The sequence below is a fragment of the Pan troglodytes genome, chromosome 7, assembly GCF_028858775.2.
Source record: "Pan troglodytes isolate AG18354 chromosome 7, NHGRI_mPanTro3-v2.0_pri, whole genome shotgun sequence".
Classification (NCBI taxonomy): Eukaryota; Metazoa; Chordata; class Mammalia; order Primates; family Hominidae; genus Pan; species Pan troglodytes.
The window spans coordinates 47,410,043-47,426,379 of record NC_072405.2 but is presented as its reverse complement, the minus strand read 5'-3'; the positions used below and the strand labels follow the sequence as shown (position 1 = coordinate 47,426,379).

Here is a 16,337-nt window from a genome sequence, read left to right as displayed (position 1 = left end):
TGTTAACCATTCTCTCTCCTCTTCTCTGTCTTGCCTCCCACCTTTATCTCTATAAAACAGGGTTTGTTAATAGAAATATATCAGGATCTCTTCTACCTACAGTGACAATGCAGCACTTTCTCAAAAAGAGGTTTGTGAAGAAATTTCTTATGCAGTCCTTCAGTGTAATCCAATCCACACTGAACCTAGCAGAAACTCCCTCTTAATTTCTAATTCAGATAATAAACTTTGCCATGTTCCTATACTTTCAGTCTATAACTGGTTTACAGAAGAGTGTAGTTACATACTTGTGCCTACATAAGTATTGCCTTCTTAAAGCTCTCTGGAATCATTTAATTAAAAAATAGACTTCAGCAATACATCAGGTAACAAACTCCACATGTACCCCCTAAATCTAAAAGGCTGGAAAAAAAAAAAAAGACTTCTCATTGGTATGTCATGCAATTAATTTCAGCAAACCGGAAATAACATTTCCTGTTTTCCCAATGTAGACATGAATATCCCTCACAGTGTAAGAAACATGGATCTACAATACCAAATAAAGGAGAAGAAGAAAGAACCCAGGTACTCACGATGCTCCTGAATTCATGATGCAGCTCTTTGCTCCACAGGAACAATCTCTCCCATCATCGTGATTCATTCCAAGATTATGACCCAATTCATGAGCAACAATGGAAGCAAATGTCTCCACAGTGATTTGTCCAAACTGTTCAGAACAGGAAGGTAGTAATTAGGTTTCTGAACGCAAAGAAAATGTTTTGCTGCTCAGATTATTTTTTCACAAAAGGAAATTTATTCACTACACTGTTGACAGCCTACGTGATAAATCAAGCATCCAACAACAGTCTTTATACATTTCAGTCTAGTAAGAAAGCAACATGAATCACACACATGATGGACATGGATCCTTCAAGCAAGAGGTCAACCACTTTAGCACCAACAGATTACTTATGGTAGTTTATAGGAAAACAAGTTAATGGTTCTAATTTAATTCTCTAAAATGGAGTACATGTTTCCTCACCCATAAAAAGTAAAGAGCTACACTCATAAGTGGGAGTTGAACAATGAGAACACATGGACACAGGAAGGGGAACATCACACACCGGGGCCTGTCGGGAGGTGGGGAGCAAGGGGAGGGAGAGCATCAGGACAAATACCTAACGCATGCGGGGCTTAAAACCTAGATGACGGGTTGATAGGTGCAGCAAACCACCATGGCACATGTATACCTATGTAACAAACCTGGACATTCTGCACATGTGTCCCAGAACTTAAAGTAAAATAAAATGAATAAAAAAGAAAAGAGCTAATAAACACATAGCACATATTTAAAAACTTGACCCAGTCTCTGGGGAAAGAACCCATCTGCGACTTCTACTGTGTTCCTCATAACACCCAAAATATTGTTTTAAGGACCAGGGGAGGAAGTATACAGTCAATAAATGCTTGATATTGTCCCAGTGCAAACATCCAAAGTTAAACATCAAGAACAACGTACCACATTAATCCCGCCTGCGTGGCTCCTTGAACACACTGTTCCCACAAATGCCATTCCTGCAGTTCCACCAAAACCTTTCTTTCTAAATGAAAATGTAAAAGTTAAAAAATGTTCTTGGGGAAAAAAGGAACACATTGCTTTTATTTTATGAATAATCTCAACTGGATTGGGAGAACCTACAAAACATGGCAGGAAAATGGCAAAAAAAAAAATTCTAAAATCAGAATATACTTATGCCTTATCTCCTTCTTATTAATTTTTTCAGACAAATGAAGACACTTTCTGGATACCGAGACAAGTTTGTTTCTTTTTACCTTCTAGGTGAAACCTCTCCTAAAATACATTAGGTTTATTTATACATTTATTATATTTAATTATATATTAAAATACACATTTTAGTGAGGAGAGACAGATAACGAATGAAATGAATATGTTTACACGGGCAGCTGCAGGGCAGTGAGCAGGGTGAACATGAGGAGTAAGGATGGGCCAGACGTGGTGGCTCATGCCTGTAATCCCAGTACTTTGGGAGGCCGAGGTGGGCAGATCACCTGGGGTCAGGAGTTTGAGACAAGCCTGGCCAACATCATGAAACCCCATCTCTACTAAAAAAACAAATACGAAAATTAGCCAGCCATGGTGGCGCACATCTGTAATCCTAGCAACTCGGGAGGCTGAGGCAGAAGAATCATTTGAACCTGGGAAGCGGAGGCCACAGTGAGCCAAGACTGCACCGCTGCACTCCAGCCTGGGTGATAGAATGAGACTCTGTCTCCAAAATAAAAAAAAAAAGAATTCAGGATGGGCCCTGTGTGCCTCCCCAATCACACCCCACACACCTGTACCTCAGCACCTGTTCCCTCTGCCTGGACCTCTCTTCCCTAATATTAATATAACCCAGACTCATTCCCTCACCTCCTTCAGGTCTTTACTCAGAAGGCATCTCTCTGGCTAGACCAAGTCACCTCAAAATTCAACAGTGAATAACACTGTTTTTCTAAACTTTTATCTAAAATTTTAATCACAACCTCCAATGCTTTTATATCTACCCTCCCGTTTTATTTTTCTCCTTACCACTTATCATTGGTTAACATACTACATGTACTTATTTATCTCATGTATAGCCAATCTCCTCCACCAGAACATGGACTCCATGAGAGCAGGAATTTTTGCCAGTTTTGTTCACTGCTATGTCCCAGTGTCTGGGGTATACACCCAATAAATATATTTTAAATGAATGGATAAATCCTTCTCTGGGCCATCTGACCAGCCAGGAGAAGATGACCAGAGGTACTGACATAAGGAGATTGACAAGGACATTCCAGCCAAACCACCCTATAGGGAACTCATAGGCCCCAAAATGCACTCATGGACTCAAGGCTTCCAAAAAGGTTTTCGGGACCCCATTCTCAACTGTAAACAAACAACTAAAAATCATCAAGCATCTGGGAAATGTCTCTAACAGGACAGATGGAGACCACACAAAGAGAGGGGGTTAAGATAGTTTGGTGGGTGTGGTTGGGCAAGGCATAGTGAGTATGCTTGACACCTGCTCCTTATGGTATTTTGTGAACTAGATGGCATTCTCACTGGTACGAGGATGTGTGAGCGTACGATTTTACTAAAAATTAAGACCCACACCAAAACACATCATCAGGAAAATTCAGAAGCCTGGGAACCAAGAGAAGATCCTACAAGTTTCCAGTGACAGGGGGAAAAACAGGCCACATACAAAAGGTCAGGAATCAGAATGTTTCAGACTTCCCAATAGTAATGCTGGGACAAAAAAGACAAAAGAGCAACGCCTTCAAAATCGTGAAGAAAAAGGATTTCACGGATACAATTTTATACCCAGTGTCACGCCTATAATCCCAGCACTGTGGGAGGCCAAAACGGGTGGATCACCTGAGGTCAGGAGTTCGAGACCAGCCTGGCCAACATGGTGAGACCCCATCTCTGCTACACTACAAAAATTAGCCAGGTGTGGGGGCAGGCACCTGTAATCCCAGCTAGTCAGGAGGCTGAGGCAGGAGAATTGCTTCGACCTGGGAGGCAGAGGCTGCAGTGAGCCAAGATCGTGCCACTGCACTCTGGTCTGGGCAACAGAGTGAGACTCTGTCTCCAAAAAAAAAAAAAAAAAAAAAAACGCAAAAGAAACTCAAAGCATGCCTAGGAAATACTGAGTTACTTAGGCCTAGAGTAAGCAGAACTCAAATTGAGATAATTTTTCAATTCTGTTCCAAAACTGGGAAACCATATTTTCAGACACACAGGAGGTCAAAATGTTTTCTTTCTATATATCCGTTCACAAAAAACTAGTAGAAAGCACACTATACCCAAATGAGGATGTAAACCCAAGAAAAAAGGAGGATATGGGAGAAAGGTCACAGGAATCCAAAACAGAAGAGGTCTCATGATAATGCCACATCAAGCTAAATTTTCCTCATTTAAATGAATACCCCAAAACCTCAAGAGAATATAATTCTAATACAAGAAAATAAGCAAAAATTATTATTTTGATTATTTCATTAATAGTACTTAAAAAAAAATACTTACAGAACTAGCTGTGCACTGTCATGTCTCCGACGTGTGATAAGAAACTTTTCCCGCCACTGCACGAAGTTCCCCAGCACATCACCAGCACCCCCAACTATGTTGATCAGGTTTCCATTGGTCCAAATCTCCAGTCCAACTAGCACAATTCGAATATTTAACATAATATACATCTGGGAAGAAAGAAATAAAAGTATATAAAATATAGTAAAGAACGTGAGAAAAATCTTTTAACCACATGAAGTAACACGGCTACTTAAATTACAACTCCCCTGCCTAAAAAAAACAATCTTTCCTTTAATACAATGAGACTTTGGGCGGGGCGCAGTGGCTCATGCCTGTAATCTTAACACTTTGGGAGGCTGAGGCAGTTGGATCACCGGAGATCAGGAGTTGGAGACCAACCGGGCCAATATGGTGAAATCCCGTCTCTACTAAAATACAAAAATTAGCTGGGCGTGGTGGTGCACACCTGTAATCCCAGCTACTTGGGAGGCTGAGGCAGGAGAATCGCTTGAACCTGGGAGGCAGAGTCTGCAGTGAGCCGAGATTGCGCCACTGGACTCCAGCCTGGGCAACAGAGCGAGACTCATCTCATTAAAAAAAAAAAATACAATAAAACTTTAACCTCTCAATAGTCTCAGTTTCCTCAACCATAAAATAATAATAACAGAGATTCGAAATCCTTATTATCTTCTATTCTAAAATCTGACAAACTATGGAAATTAAGTTTTTGGTAAAACTGGTTCCAAAATTTGCCCTGATATAATGCAAGCCCATTCATAGTCCACATTTAACCTATTTAATGTAAATATTCCTATATTTCACTGCAGAAATATCAATGAGTCTGATTACGAGGTGCTACCCCAAGATCCTGTCGAAGGTGTTATATAATACAGAGTTAATCACACTGTTTTTCTAAACTTATCTAAAATTTTAATCACAGGTACATCAGAGGTTTCAGATAAAGGACTGTGGAACTCATAATTTCATAGGCGTACTGTAAGGAGTAAATGGGTTAATAAATGTAAAGCACTTAGCTCAGTGTCTAGCACACTGTAAGTACTCAAGTGAATGCTATCATCATCATCATCACGTTTAATGTTCATATCAGCTTTGTAGATAAAATTATAAGAACATATATCTAATTCTTTAATATCTCCCACCGGATGAACTCCAAAATCTCAAACCAAACTCTCTCTCTCTCTCTCTCTCTCTCACACACACACACAAATATTGTCATATCATGTTTTCAGGGTAGAAGGCAGCCTTATTCAAAATAAGATGCATTCGACAAAAATTCAAAGATCTTTCCATAAATGCCAAAGCACCTAAGCCTAGCAACTCTGAATATAAAGTAGATGCTAATATGAAATCTCTTGCTCTTCTCAGTCTTTCTACGCTGGTACTTTCCTTTAAACATTAAAAAGAGTTACAAAACAAACCAGAAAGCAGACCTCTGAAAGACTGAGTCATTGAGGCCCTATGAAAATCAGAACTCAAAATGAGACATTTTTAAGTTCTGTTCTGGGACTGAAAGAATAGGACAGAATCATCCTGGTTGATAGAAAATACAACTCACACTATCCAAGTAGTTTGCCAGGAGAATCATCTCTTCTCTCACAGCAGTCTGATTTCTTCCCATCATGTCATACTGGAAAAGCAAAGAAGGAGAATCATTATCACCAAAGTAGTTTAAGAATAGAAATGTAAGGCCGGGTGCAGTACCTCATGCCTGTAATTCTAGCATTTTGAGAGGCCCAGGCGGGTAGATCACCTGAGGTCAGGAGTTCGAGACCAGCCTAGCCAACATGGCGAAACCTTCTCTCTACTAAAAATACAAAAATTAGCCAGGCATGGTGGCAGGTGCCTATAATCCCAGCTACTCAGGAGACTGAGGCAGGAGAATCGCTTGAACCCGTGGGGGTGGAAGTTGCAGTGAGCCAAGATCCCGCCATTTCACTCCAGTCTGGGAGAAAGAGCAAAACTCCATCTCAAAAAAAATAAAAATAAAATAAAAATGTGTCTGTTACCATGAAGAATCCAAATATTTCCTCTGAACAAAAAATTGAGGCATTTAGACATTTATCAACATTTCAAATTAAGAAATTTAAAGGTTACATTGTAGTGATAGGAATAAAAGAAAAACAGGTAAAAGGGTAAAGTGAATAATAATGAAAGAGCACTGAAGACTTCATTTTATCCAAATTAGTAGAACTTTAAAACGAATTATCTTCTTAATGTTCCTTTTATTTTAATGCAAAAATATTTTCAAGCATTTCACAAAGGTAGAGTTTTAAGCAATCAAAATGCATAGATAAAAGAATAAAAGACAATCTAAAGAACTTCCTGACCCTTTCACCTCTTAGGCTAATGATGTAACCAATAAACTTTTTTTTTTAATTTAACAGAATTTAGTTGAGCAAAGAATGACTGATTCAAGAATTGTGTGGCTTCCAAACCAGAACAGGTTCAGAGAGACTCTGTGCAGCCACATAGTGGAAGAAGATTTATGGACAGAAAAACGAAGCGACATACAGAAAATAGAACTGAGACAGAAACAGCCAGATTGGTTACAGATCAGCACCAATAAACCATTTCTAAATGCTGGGCTGAATTAAAAATGAGAGATTAACCAATAATCACTAGTTAAAAAATCATATGTAGATGAAAATATATAAAAGTTTAACCATCTTAAGCCAAATAAATATGACTAATTTTTCTTTGACACCTGGCTAAACTGAAATGTCTATTTTTAACATTATTTTATATAACCAATTTAGCAGAAGAAAAATTTTAAAAGGATTTATGATTTTGCTCTATGCTAAAAGCATTAGTATCAGAATATATCAGACTGTATCAGTTAGGGATCTAATCATGATTCTCCTAAACAAGAAAAAAAATTAATTTAATATATTTGACAGGGCTTGATTGAAATTGAACCTTTTTTTTAACCATTTTCTATCTGTATATAACAAATACATCTGGAGACAGCAATGAAGAAGAACATTTTGTGTGTGTTTTGTTTTGTTTTGTTTTTTTGAGATGGAGTCTCCCTCTGTCACCCAGGCTGCAGTGCAGTGGCGCCATCTCAGCTCACTGCAAGCTCCGCCTCCCGGGTTCTGGGACCACAGGCGCCCGCCACCACGCCCGGCTAATTTTTTGTATTTTTAGGAGAGATGGGGTTTCACCGTGTTAGCCAGGATGGTATCGATCTCCTGATCTCGTGATCCGCCCGCCTCGGCCTCCCAAAGTGCTGGGATTACAGGCGTGAGCCACTGCGCCCAGCCAAGGAAAACATTTTGAATCTTGACTTTTGTGACTTGTCCAAAACATTCTTCTACAGAAGCTTTTTGCCCACTGTTTGGGGCAGAGTTCACACTTGTTCATATTCCATGTGCTTTTCCTTCTGCCACTTGAGGGCAATGAACCTATAATGTACAAATCCAAGTCTATCTCTTAATATTTTCTCCAAATTAGTTATTTGGGGTGGCTTGTTATTTTCCAACCTACATACAACAAGGAATTTTTTTAAAACCAAAAAAAACCTCAAAACTGTCTCTACAGCTTACAAGAAAGGAACTGCCAATCATAGTAAGTTTCCACAAATAACTTTTTCACACTGACAACAAAGTTGGAAGTAAAAGTCAAACAAAACACTAAAAATACTCTCTTTTTTAAATTACACAGCTGTTGTAACAAATACTCACCTGTACCCCCTAAATATGTGAAGTATTATATATCAATAAAAAAAGCAACATGAAAATAAATTATACAGCCATTATCTCTAAAACTGATAATCCTGTAAATGCCAAAATAGGGACACATTACTTCTCTTAGTTAAAGCAAAGCACTTAGTTCAGTTTCTTAAGTATAAATAAGGAAAATGCCCTCATGTGATCCTACACATGGAAATTAATACTATTCCCTTCTAAAGCATGCCAGGACCTGGAGGTTTTCCACCTCTCAAAGTGCAATATAGGTTATCTCAAATTCTAGAAAGCAAAGCAATTTTATTAGCCAACAAAGCCAAACCTTTTAGAGCCACAGCCCATTAAAGTAATCTGAAAAGTTCTCAAAAGCCTGATAGGCAGTACAGATTCACTCAAAAAATTCAGCATAAGCAAGTCATCAGCAAGAACAAGAAAAAAAATCATTAATAAAAGATAAAGTTAAAGGCAGTCACATTTGCTACATTTAGCTTCCGTTGGTATTCTGGTGGTATAAAGTTTAAGGGAAAAAAACCATTTTAGTTTTAAAATCATTATTGAAGTAAAATCAATACAAACAATGTGTAGTTTAGATTTCCTTCATTAAATGCTCACTTCTCATATCCTTTTCATGGAAAAGAAGAAAAATTGTCACCAATCTTACCCTTTCCTTGTCTACGACAATGAACAGCTCCACATACCGGGTCTGTGGCAAGACAGCTCTTCTTCTCTGTCAAAAACACAAACATCATAAAGGCAAAAGGAAGTTATAAGGCTATGATCACATCCTAATCTCTCATCACTTATTTCATGTCTGCTAAGAACATCATAAAATTATTTTACTTAACATATCCTATATCAAGAAAGTGAAAAATATGTTTTTTGAAGTGTTATCTGCTTCTTAGTGATGAAAACTTTGTCCAGTTCTGCTAATGACTTTAAGTGATGATAAACTATGTCTGAGGGGAAAAAATGTTTTTGAAGTGTTATCTGCTATCTGCACTAATATGAGAAAAATGCTAGTTACAGATAAAATGGGTTTAAGTTTACAAAGCAGAATTACCAATTTTCTAAAATCAAAACTACACACACACACACATGCAAACACACACATATTTTAATGAAAAACCCCATTACTATGCTGAGAGATAAAGAAAACATATCCACTAATATCCCAGAGCAGAAGTTAGAATAAGGTTGCCATTTTAAAAAATGACTAGTTTTGTCATTTTACAGAAATTCATGCGAAGTAGAATAAGCAAAAATTTTAATGTTTTCCAATGTTTAAAGTTAAAAAGAATAGCCCAAGTCAAAAGAGTGGATAGCAGCAGAGGCAATAAAAATAATGCCATAAACTAGTATAACTTAATTAAAAATATGCCTCTTTCAAGGCAGCAACAGAATCTCATATGTAGAAAGGTACAATCCCTGCAGCTGAAGTTGATCTGGTCCTAGAACCATTTCAGTCTAAGAGACACCCATGTCAAGAGTAAATCATGAAGTGCTACAGCAGTCTCCAAAGAGGGACTCAGACATAGTTTATCATCACTTAAAGTCATTAGCAGAGTGTCCTTGAAACACATCTGAAGTCATTAAGTTCCTAAAGCCGTATCTCTCTCTTTTTCCAATCTAGGGTTCAAGAATCACCATTTGAGTTGTCTAAGAGGTACCTAAATAAAAACTCTATTGCACTGGGTGCAGTGGCTTATGCCTATAATCCCAGCACTTTGGGAAGCTGAGGCAGGAGGATTGCTTGATACCAGGGGTTCAAGACCAGCCTGGGTAATGTAATGAGACCTCATCTCTACAAAAAGTTGTTTTAAATTAGCCAGGCACGGTGGGTGGCACAGACCTGTAGCAGTAGCTACTGGGATGCTGAGGCAGGAGGATTGCTTGAGCTCAAGAGGTCAAGGCCACAGTGAACATTGTTGCAGATTTAAGTCCTAGTTTCCAAAACCCACAGGATCTAAACTGTACTCAACTTGGTAGCAGGAACTATATATTGCTCATCTTTTCATCCCCTAGTACCTATCACAATGTCTGGCATATATTTGGCAAAATTAAGAAAAGAAAAAAAAACACTACTCATAGTATTGATTTCATGAATAAATACATGATTTTTCTAAAATGGTAGTCTGAGCCATGAAGAATTATGTTATTTCCTTACTCGAAGTAGCTGAGTCATGCTGGGAGGCTCTTCCTCTTCATCCTTCGCAGTTTCTTTCTCTATATCCTTGTTGGAAACTCCACATTTCAGAGGCTCTTTGTAGACATCATCCATTCGATAAATGATGTGCTCAAAATGAGAGCTGTTCTGCAGGGGTTCAATCCCATAACTCGCATTCTCTAAATGCAGCAATCCTCTGAATGTTGCATTACACATATACAAATTTTAAGAAAAAGAAAATACACAAGGAATCAGAAAACCTAAGTTCAAGTCCTAATTCTTAAATGTGTAAGTAGGCATAGCATTACATAGAGAAGAAAATAGAGGTTTTAGAATCAGACAGATACGGCTGGGACGGACCTAAATTGAAAGCTCAAATAGCTACTTAGCAGCGTCACTGCCTGTAAGTCACTTAACCTCCCTGAGTGATCTACGGGAAATGGAAGGCACTACAAAATAGTGGCTAAGAATGTGGCATCAGGACCAGAGGACAAGAGTCTGAATTCCAAATGTCTTCTACTAGCTGCAGGACTCTCAGCAAGGTATTTAACCTCTGCCTTGGTTTGCACTCTGCACAGGATTGTTCTGAAAACAAAATTACTTAATAAGCAGAAAACACACGGAACATATTGCCTGGCACACAGTAACTACTAAATAAGTGTTAGTGCCTAAGTGAATATAATCATATTCATCTTATATAGAACTAATATGTTTTAGTTCAAGCAATCATGCAGTCAACCAACCAGCACAGTGCCATGTTGCCATGACCTCAAGGAATGTAGTGTTAATACTATAATAACTTAATTTGAATTGTAATATAATTTATCTGAACTTCAGTTTGCTCACCTAAATACAGAGATAATGAGCTCTTATTCACAGTCATAATAAGACTTAAATACAAGTCTTAATACAAGTGAAAATTTTATAAATATAAAGTGCTACAGAAATTTAAAGTATATTTCATTTTAAATAGCAAAAATGATTTAGTGGTCTCAAAAAAAATTTCCTCTTTACATATTAAAACTCATCAACTATAATACTTTCTTAAATAAACATGCCAAGGATATCTGAAACACAGCTGTAAAAATGTTCAGTAACATCAAAGTAAATTCCAATTTTGCTAAGTGCCCAAAATGATTTAATTTGGAGACAGAAACAGGAAAGAGGGTAAGACATAGGGGAAAGAAAAAAAAAGAAGATAAAGGAAATTGCTTACCTGAGTCCAAAACAGTCGCTAAGAGCAATGGATGAATTATGAACTCCCTCCACATAGCCCCGATAATGACAATGATTCTAAATGAAAAATACTGTATTATCTTCAAATATTGCTACATTGCTGAAAATCATCACAGAAATTGCAGAGCTAACAAAATTACTTTAGGCCAGTCAAGTTTAATAATAACAAAGTTTTATTTATATTATTGGCATCTCACAGTATCACATGGCATTCTTTAGACCATCTGCGGACTATCTCCTACCACCCTATGAGTACACAAATGTTTAGGCAGAATTCCAGGGGATACAAGGTACAAACAGCTCTGCCTCAGTGACCTTTCAGCCTAGAAGCAGAACAAGATGCATTATGTCATCTTTAACATTTTAAATCACAGTCAATCCAACAACCAACAAAAGCCAGTTGACATCTCACTAAAACTGTGTTTGTGTAAAATGACCCTGTGGAAGACACTAATGATACTTTATAAACTTTAATCTGAAGCAATAGAATCCCCAGGGGAAAGTATGTAAATTTTTCAGTGAAACTTAATTTCATTTTATGGACAAAAGTATATGTCATTATAATACATGACAGTCTGGCCATGTTAAAAAAATCACAGTATCCAAGTTTTATTTTGTATTTCAAATCTACAATCACACTTTCATCTAACTGAACAATATTAAATAACCAAGAAATAAGTGAGACTCCATCTGTCTTAGTTGACATTTTTCAAACACCTAGAAAAGCATAACTCTATCATACTTATGATACTTAAGTATTATATAAGATAATACTTACATAAGTTTCTATATAATTAAGTCGATTTTTGGCAGTTTTAAGAACATACACTGTCAATAATAGCAACAAATAATAATATTCGTTGAGTTAAGAATTGTCAGACTGTTCTAAGCATCTTGTAAGTATTAACTCAGTTAAGTTTCCCAGTATATCCATAAAGTGGTAACTATTATTACATTTTAAAGTGAAGATACCAAGGCACAAACAGATTAAAGTAGCTTCATCAGCAAATAATGAGTCAAAACTCAAGCCCAAACAGTGTATGTCTGAAGAAAGTATGCCAAGAAACCTCTACGAGGAAAAAAATGCCTTTTAACATTACTGCTTTTGTCAAGTGACACAAATTATGTGGTGTTTGGCCTTCTGCCTTGGTAATCATTGGATGCATGACTGGATGAATGTGTTATTTTCTATCTGGTTTATGCTGTAAGGTAAATTCAAACTCCTCTACTAATTTTCTATTAAACAATGGACCGACAACACACTAAGATAAAGAAATCAGATAGTGGACCAGAAGATAGGCCTAAGTCAGCATTTCCTTGGTTTTTGTAAGTACTAATAATTAATCTAAACTAAAGATTTTTTTGCCTCCTATTTATTTGAAGAATGCTGCAAAAGTGCGCTACCAACAGAAACAATTCAACATAGCAAAGTATTACAAAGTTCAGAAGAAAAATAAAACATACACATGTAATGGGAATAAAGATTTCTCATGAAAACCATTGCAAAAGAAAAAAATGTATAATACCTAACTGCCAAAAAGGACTATAAAACACTCAAACAAAACTAGAAATGTTTATGCTCTAGTAATAAACACAGAAAGCCAAATCTGACATCTGCCAATTATTTTGGGTATTCTGGCCAGCTCTGTCCCCAGGAGTACTCTGTTCTCTGATGCAGAGAGGACCACACCTCTTTTAGGAAACAATTATTTTCAGAAAAAATTTAGAACATTAGAACACATAACATCAAATGAGTGTTTTTCTTTACTAAATATCACTGACAAATTAAATGTTTTAATAAGTGCACTTTTAGAGATATTAACTTTCAACAAAAAAATCAGAAACTCCTATTTTCAAAACATATCAAATTTTCTCCTTCATCAGTAAGGATTACCATTAAATAGAAGATTTATTTTCCTAGTCTTTAAAAAAAAAACCTTAACTACTGAGTACCTGGAGAGCTGTAAGGTACAGCTTAGTCTATAGAAATGCACCCACTTTTCCCAAGATAACCCATATGTTATAATGTTAAAGGTACCCTGTGGGGCTGTGCAATGTAACAGTCCTGAGTGCCTATACAGAACTCATTTTTAAATTATAATTGTTTTAAAATTTGCTATGGGATCAAGAGAAAAATACATTACCTGTATATTGGGATGGTCACTGATTAAAGTCCCTTCCTTGTTGTAAGTATAAACCACAAAATCTTCAGGCAAAAGGTCTCTGGAAGAGAAATAAAACACCGTTTATATATATGTTATCTATCTACAACTAAGGACACGATTCATAAGGCATTATTCCTAGAGGAGACAAGCAGGAGTAAACAAGAACTTTCACCAGATAAATTATTTTTAAATGTGCTATTGTAAAATTAAAAGCTCATAACAGCTGGGTGCAGTGGCTCACACTTGTAACCCCAACATTTTGGAAGGCTGAGGTAGGAGGATCACTTGAGGCCAGAAGTTTGAGACCAGCCTAAGCAACACGGTGAGACCCTGTCACTACAAAAAATAAAAAATTAGCTGGGCATAGTGGCACACACATATAGTCCCGGCTACTCAGGAAGCTATGGTGGGAGGATTGCTTAAGCCCAGGAGTTCAAGGCTGCAGTGAGCTATGATCATGCCTCTGCACTCCATCCTGGATAACAGAGTAAGACCTTGTCTCTTAAAAAAAAAAAAGGAGACAAAAAAAAAGCTCATAAACAGACAACTCTGAAATAGTGTACATTACTTATTCATAAATAATATTTAATATTAAGCTACACATTTTGTAATGGTCTTAAAATGCTAGTTGCAAAAAAATTTAAGACAAGATAAATAATGTCCCTAAATTTTTCAAATATGGCTCACAGGAAAAGTAAAAACTGGGTTATTGACAGTATATCATATTTACATTAGAAAAATAAATGGTTTTTTACACTCTTTTCTTAAAGTTCTATATAAATAAGAATTAACCTCCTAAGTATGGAGGCAAATTTCTGTCTCAATTGTTGAAAGAAACAATTATTCCTGATTTCCAAATCTTCACTCCATGTTAAGGAGGTTCAGTGGCATCAAGCACGTTTATGAGGATCAGGTTCTCTTGCAGCAGGACTGGAGCAGCTGTATGCTTATTTCCAGGCCTTATGGACAAGTCAGAGATGTAATGTGCTAACTAGTGATTCATAAATATGCCATTTCAAGTTCAAAACTCCCCTGGAGGCACCCGGGACTAGCCTGTCTATATATTTTTTTATTATTATTATCCTTTAAGTTCTAGGGTACATGTGCACAACATGCAGGTTTGTTACATATGTATACATGTGCCAAGTTGGTGTGCTGCACCCATTAACTCATCATTTACATTAGGTATATCTCCTAATGCTATCCCTCCCCACTCCCCCTACCCCACGACAGGCCCTGGTGTGTGATGTTCCCCTTCCTGTGTCCAAGTGTTCTCATTGTTCAATTCCCACCTATGAATGAGAACATGTGGTGTTTGGTTTTTTGTCCTTGCAATAGTTTGCTGAGAATGATGGTTTCCAGCTTCATCCATGTCCCTACAAAGGACATGAACTCATCCTGTTTTAGGGCTGCACAGTATTCCATGGTGTCTATGTGCCACATTTTCTTAATCCAGTCTGTCATTGTTGGACATTTGGGTTGGTTCCAAGTCTTTGCTATTGTGAATAGTGCCGCAATAAACATATGTGTGCATGTGTCTTTATAGCAGCATGATTTATAATCCATTGGGTATATACCCAGTAATGGGATGGCTGGGTCAAATGGTATTTCTAGTTCTAGATCCTTGAGGAATCGCCATACTGTCTTCCACAATGGTTGACAGCCTGTCTATATTGACTAGAGATGAATAAATGGAAGGTTTTTGTCCAATTTAGTTAGGTACACAGCCTGACTTTAGCTACATGATCAGCGAAGTAGGAAAGATACCTTCAGTAAACTTGTGCCTGGGCTCCCCAGAAAATATGATGCCTCACACATATCTCAGCGGTTCATAATCTGGAGGCAAAGCACATCTGTGCAACTGAGAAAGGACTCTGGGGGTCATGCCTTGATGACTGCCTGCACTTTCTTTGTCCTAATGCATTATATCCTTTACCTTTATTAAAGTCTATGTGAGTAGGCATAGAATTAGCCTGTGGAACCTTAGTCTTTCCAGTAATTGGACCCTATTCAGTCACTGCAGGCTCCCCTTCTCCCCAACTCCCCCACATATGTGTAGCCTTTGCTCCCTTAGTGATGCATTTGAAAAGAATAAACTGGAGGTACTTGGCTCCGGTCTCTGCCTTCTTTCCTGTTTAGAAGTCACTGCCTGCCCAGCCAGCTGCCACTTGTGCAGCACCAATATGAAGAGCTAAATCTGCTTAATCCCAGGGTTCAGGATCCACTAAACCATATCAAACTAGAAAGAAAACCAATATACTATTGGAAAAACATTACTGAAAAGCCAAAATAAATTAAATGTCTTACTTGTTCCTTTCCAAGTGAATAATATGCTCTTTTCCTTCAGCCCGAATAACATAAGATACCTAAATGCACAGAAGGAGAAAAGAATAAAACATCATCTTAAAAATTACTTTTCAACAACATCTCATTTATAAGATGCAGGAAATTCCATCCTGAATTAAAATAATTTGGTATTGGCTGAACTATTTAATAGAAGAACTTTGTGTCTATTCTTAAATAATAAAAAATATACTCTGATCATCCCTTCCTTCCTTTCATAACTGATCATGGAAAATAACCTCATGTCTATCTAACTCTTCTTAAATTCATTTCTAATTCAGCTATAACTGCAGGGATTATCTTCTCAAGTCCATCGATGTATTACCTACAGTACAAGATAGTTCCTGCTTTTGTCTAAATGAAATGAAACTCTTGGTTTCAAGAAATTATACCTAGTTCTAGTTATATAAAGTTAAAAAGAAATTCAACTCCTTTTATGATACAAATTACAGGGCTTACCTCATTTTATCAATTCTAAAACATGCTTTTTTCCCTCACATTAACGTCCCTGAAACGAGGATGCATCATACAAAGGCAAAGCAGTCTAGACTAACTAGCAGCACCTCTGTCTTTTTTTTTTTTTTTGAGACGGAGTCTCACTCTGTCACCTAGTCTGGAATGCAGTGGCACAATCTCGGCTCACTGCAAACTCTGCCTCCCGGGTT

The 16,337-nt window shown here is 37.2% G+C and overlaps 1 protein-coding gene and 1 non-coding gene across 4 annotated transcripts in view; one reads left to right on the top strand and one right to left on the bottom strand.

The window, feature by feature from the left end:
* Nucleotides 1-16,337, bottom strand: part of ADAM9 (ADAM metallopeptidase domain 9) — a 108,219-nt gene that overhangs the window by 77,526 nt on the left and 14,356 nt on the right. For all 3 annotated transcript variants that reach the window (XR_010159496.1, XR_010159497.1, XM_001135576.6), the window contains exons 3-11: nucleotides 15,637-15,695; nucleotides 13,309-13,387; nucleotides 11,145-11,221; nucleotides 9,929-10,124; nucleotides 8,426-8,491; nucleotides 5,634-5,705; nucleotides 4,055-4,224; nucleotides 1,499-1,580; nucleotides 573-706 (exon numbers count right to left, since the gene is read on the bottom strand). Coding sequence is in view for 1 of the 3 variants with exons in the window: in XM_001135576.6 (XP_001135576.1) it covers nucleotides 573-706; nucleotides 1,499-1,580; nucleotides 4,055-4,224; nucleotides 5,634-5,705; nucleotides 8,426-8,491; nucleotides 9,929-10,124; nucleotides 11,145-11,221; nucleotides 13,309-13,387; nucleotides 15,637-15,695 (935 nt within the window). In the remaining 2 variants the exon portion in view is untranslated. The remainder of the gene's footprint in view (nucleotides 1-572; nucleotides 707-1,498; nucleotides 1,581-4,054; nucleotides 4,225-5,633; nucleotides 5,706-8,425; nucleotides 8,492-9,928; nucleotides 10,125-11,144; nucleotides 11,222-13,308; nucleotides 13,388-15,636; nucleotides 15,696-16,337) is intronic.
* Nucleotides 8,661-8,729, top strand: LOC112204282 (small nucleolar RNA SNORD38). The gene has a single exon (XR_002937853.1). It is a non-coding gene; the product is annotated as a small nucleolar RNA SNORD38 (small nucleolar RNA).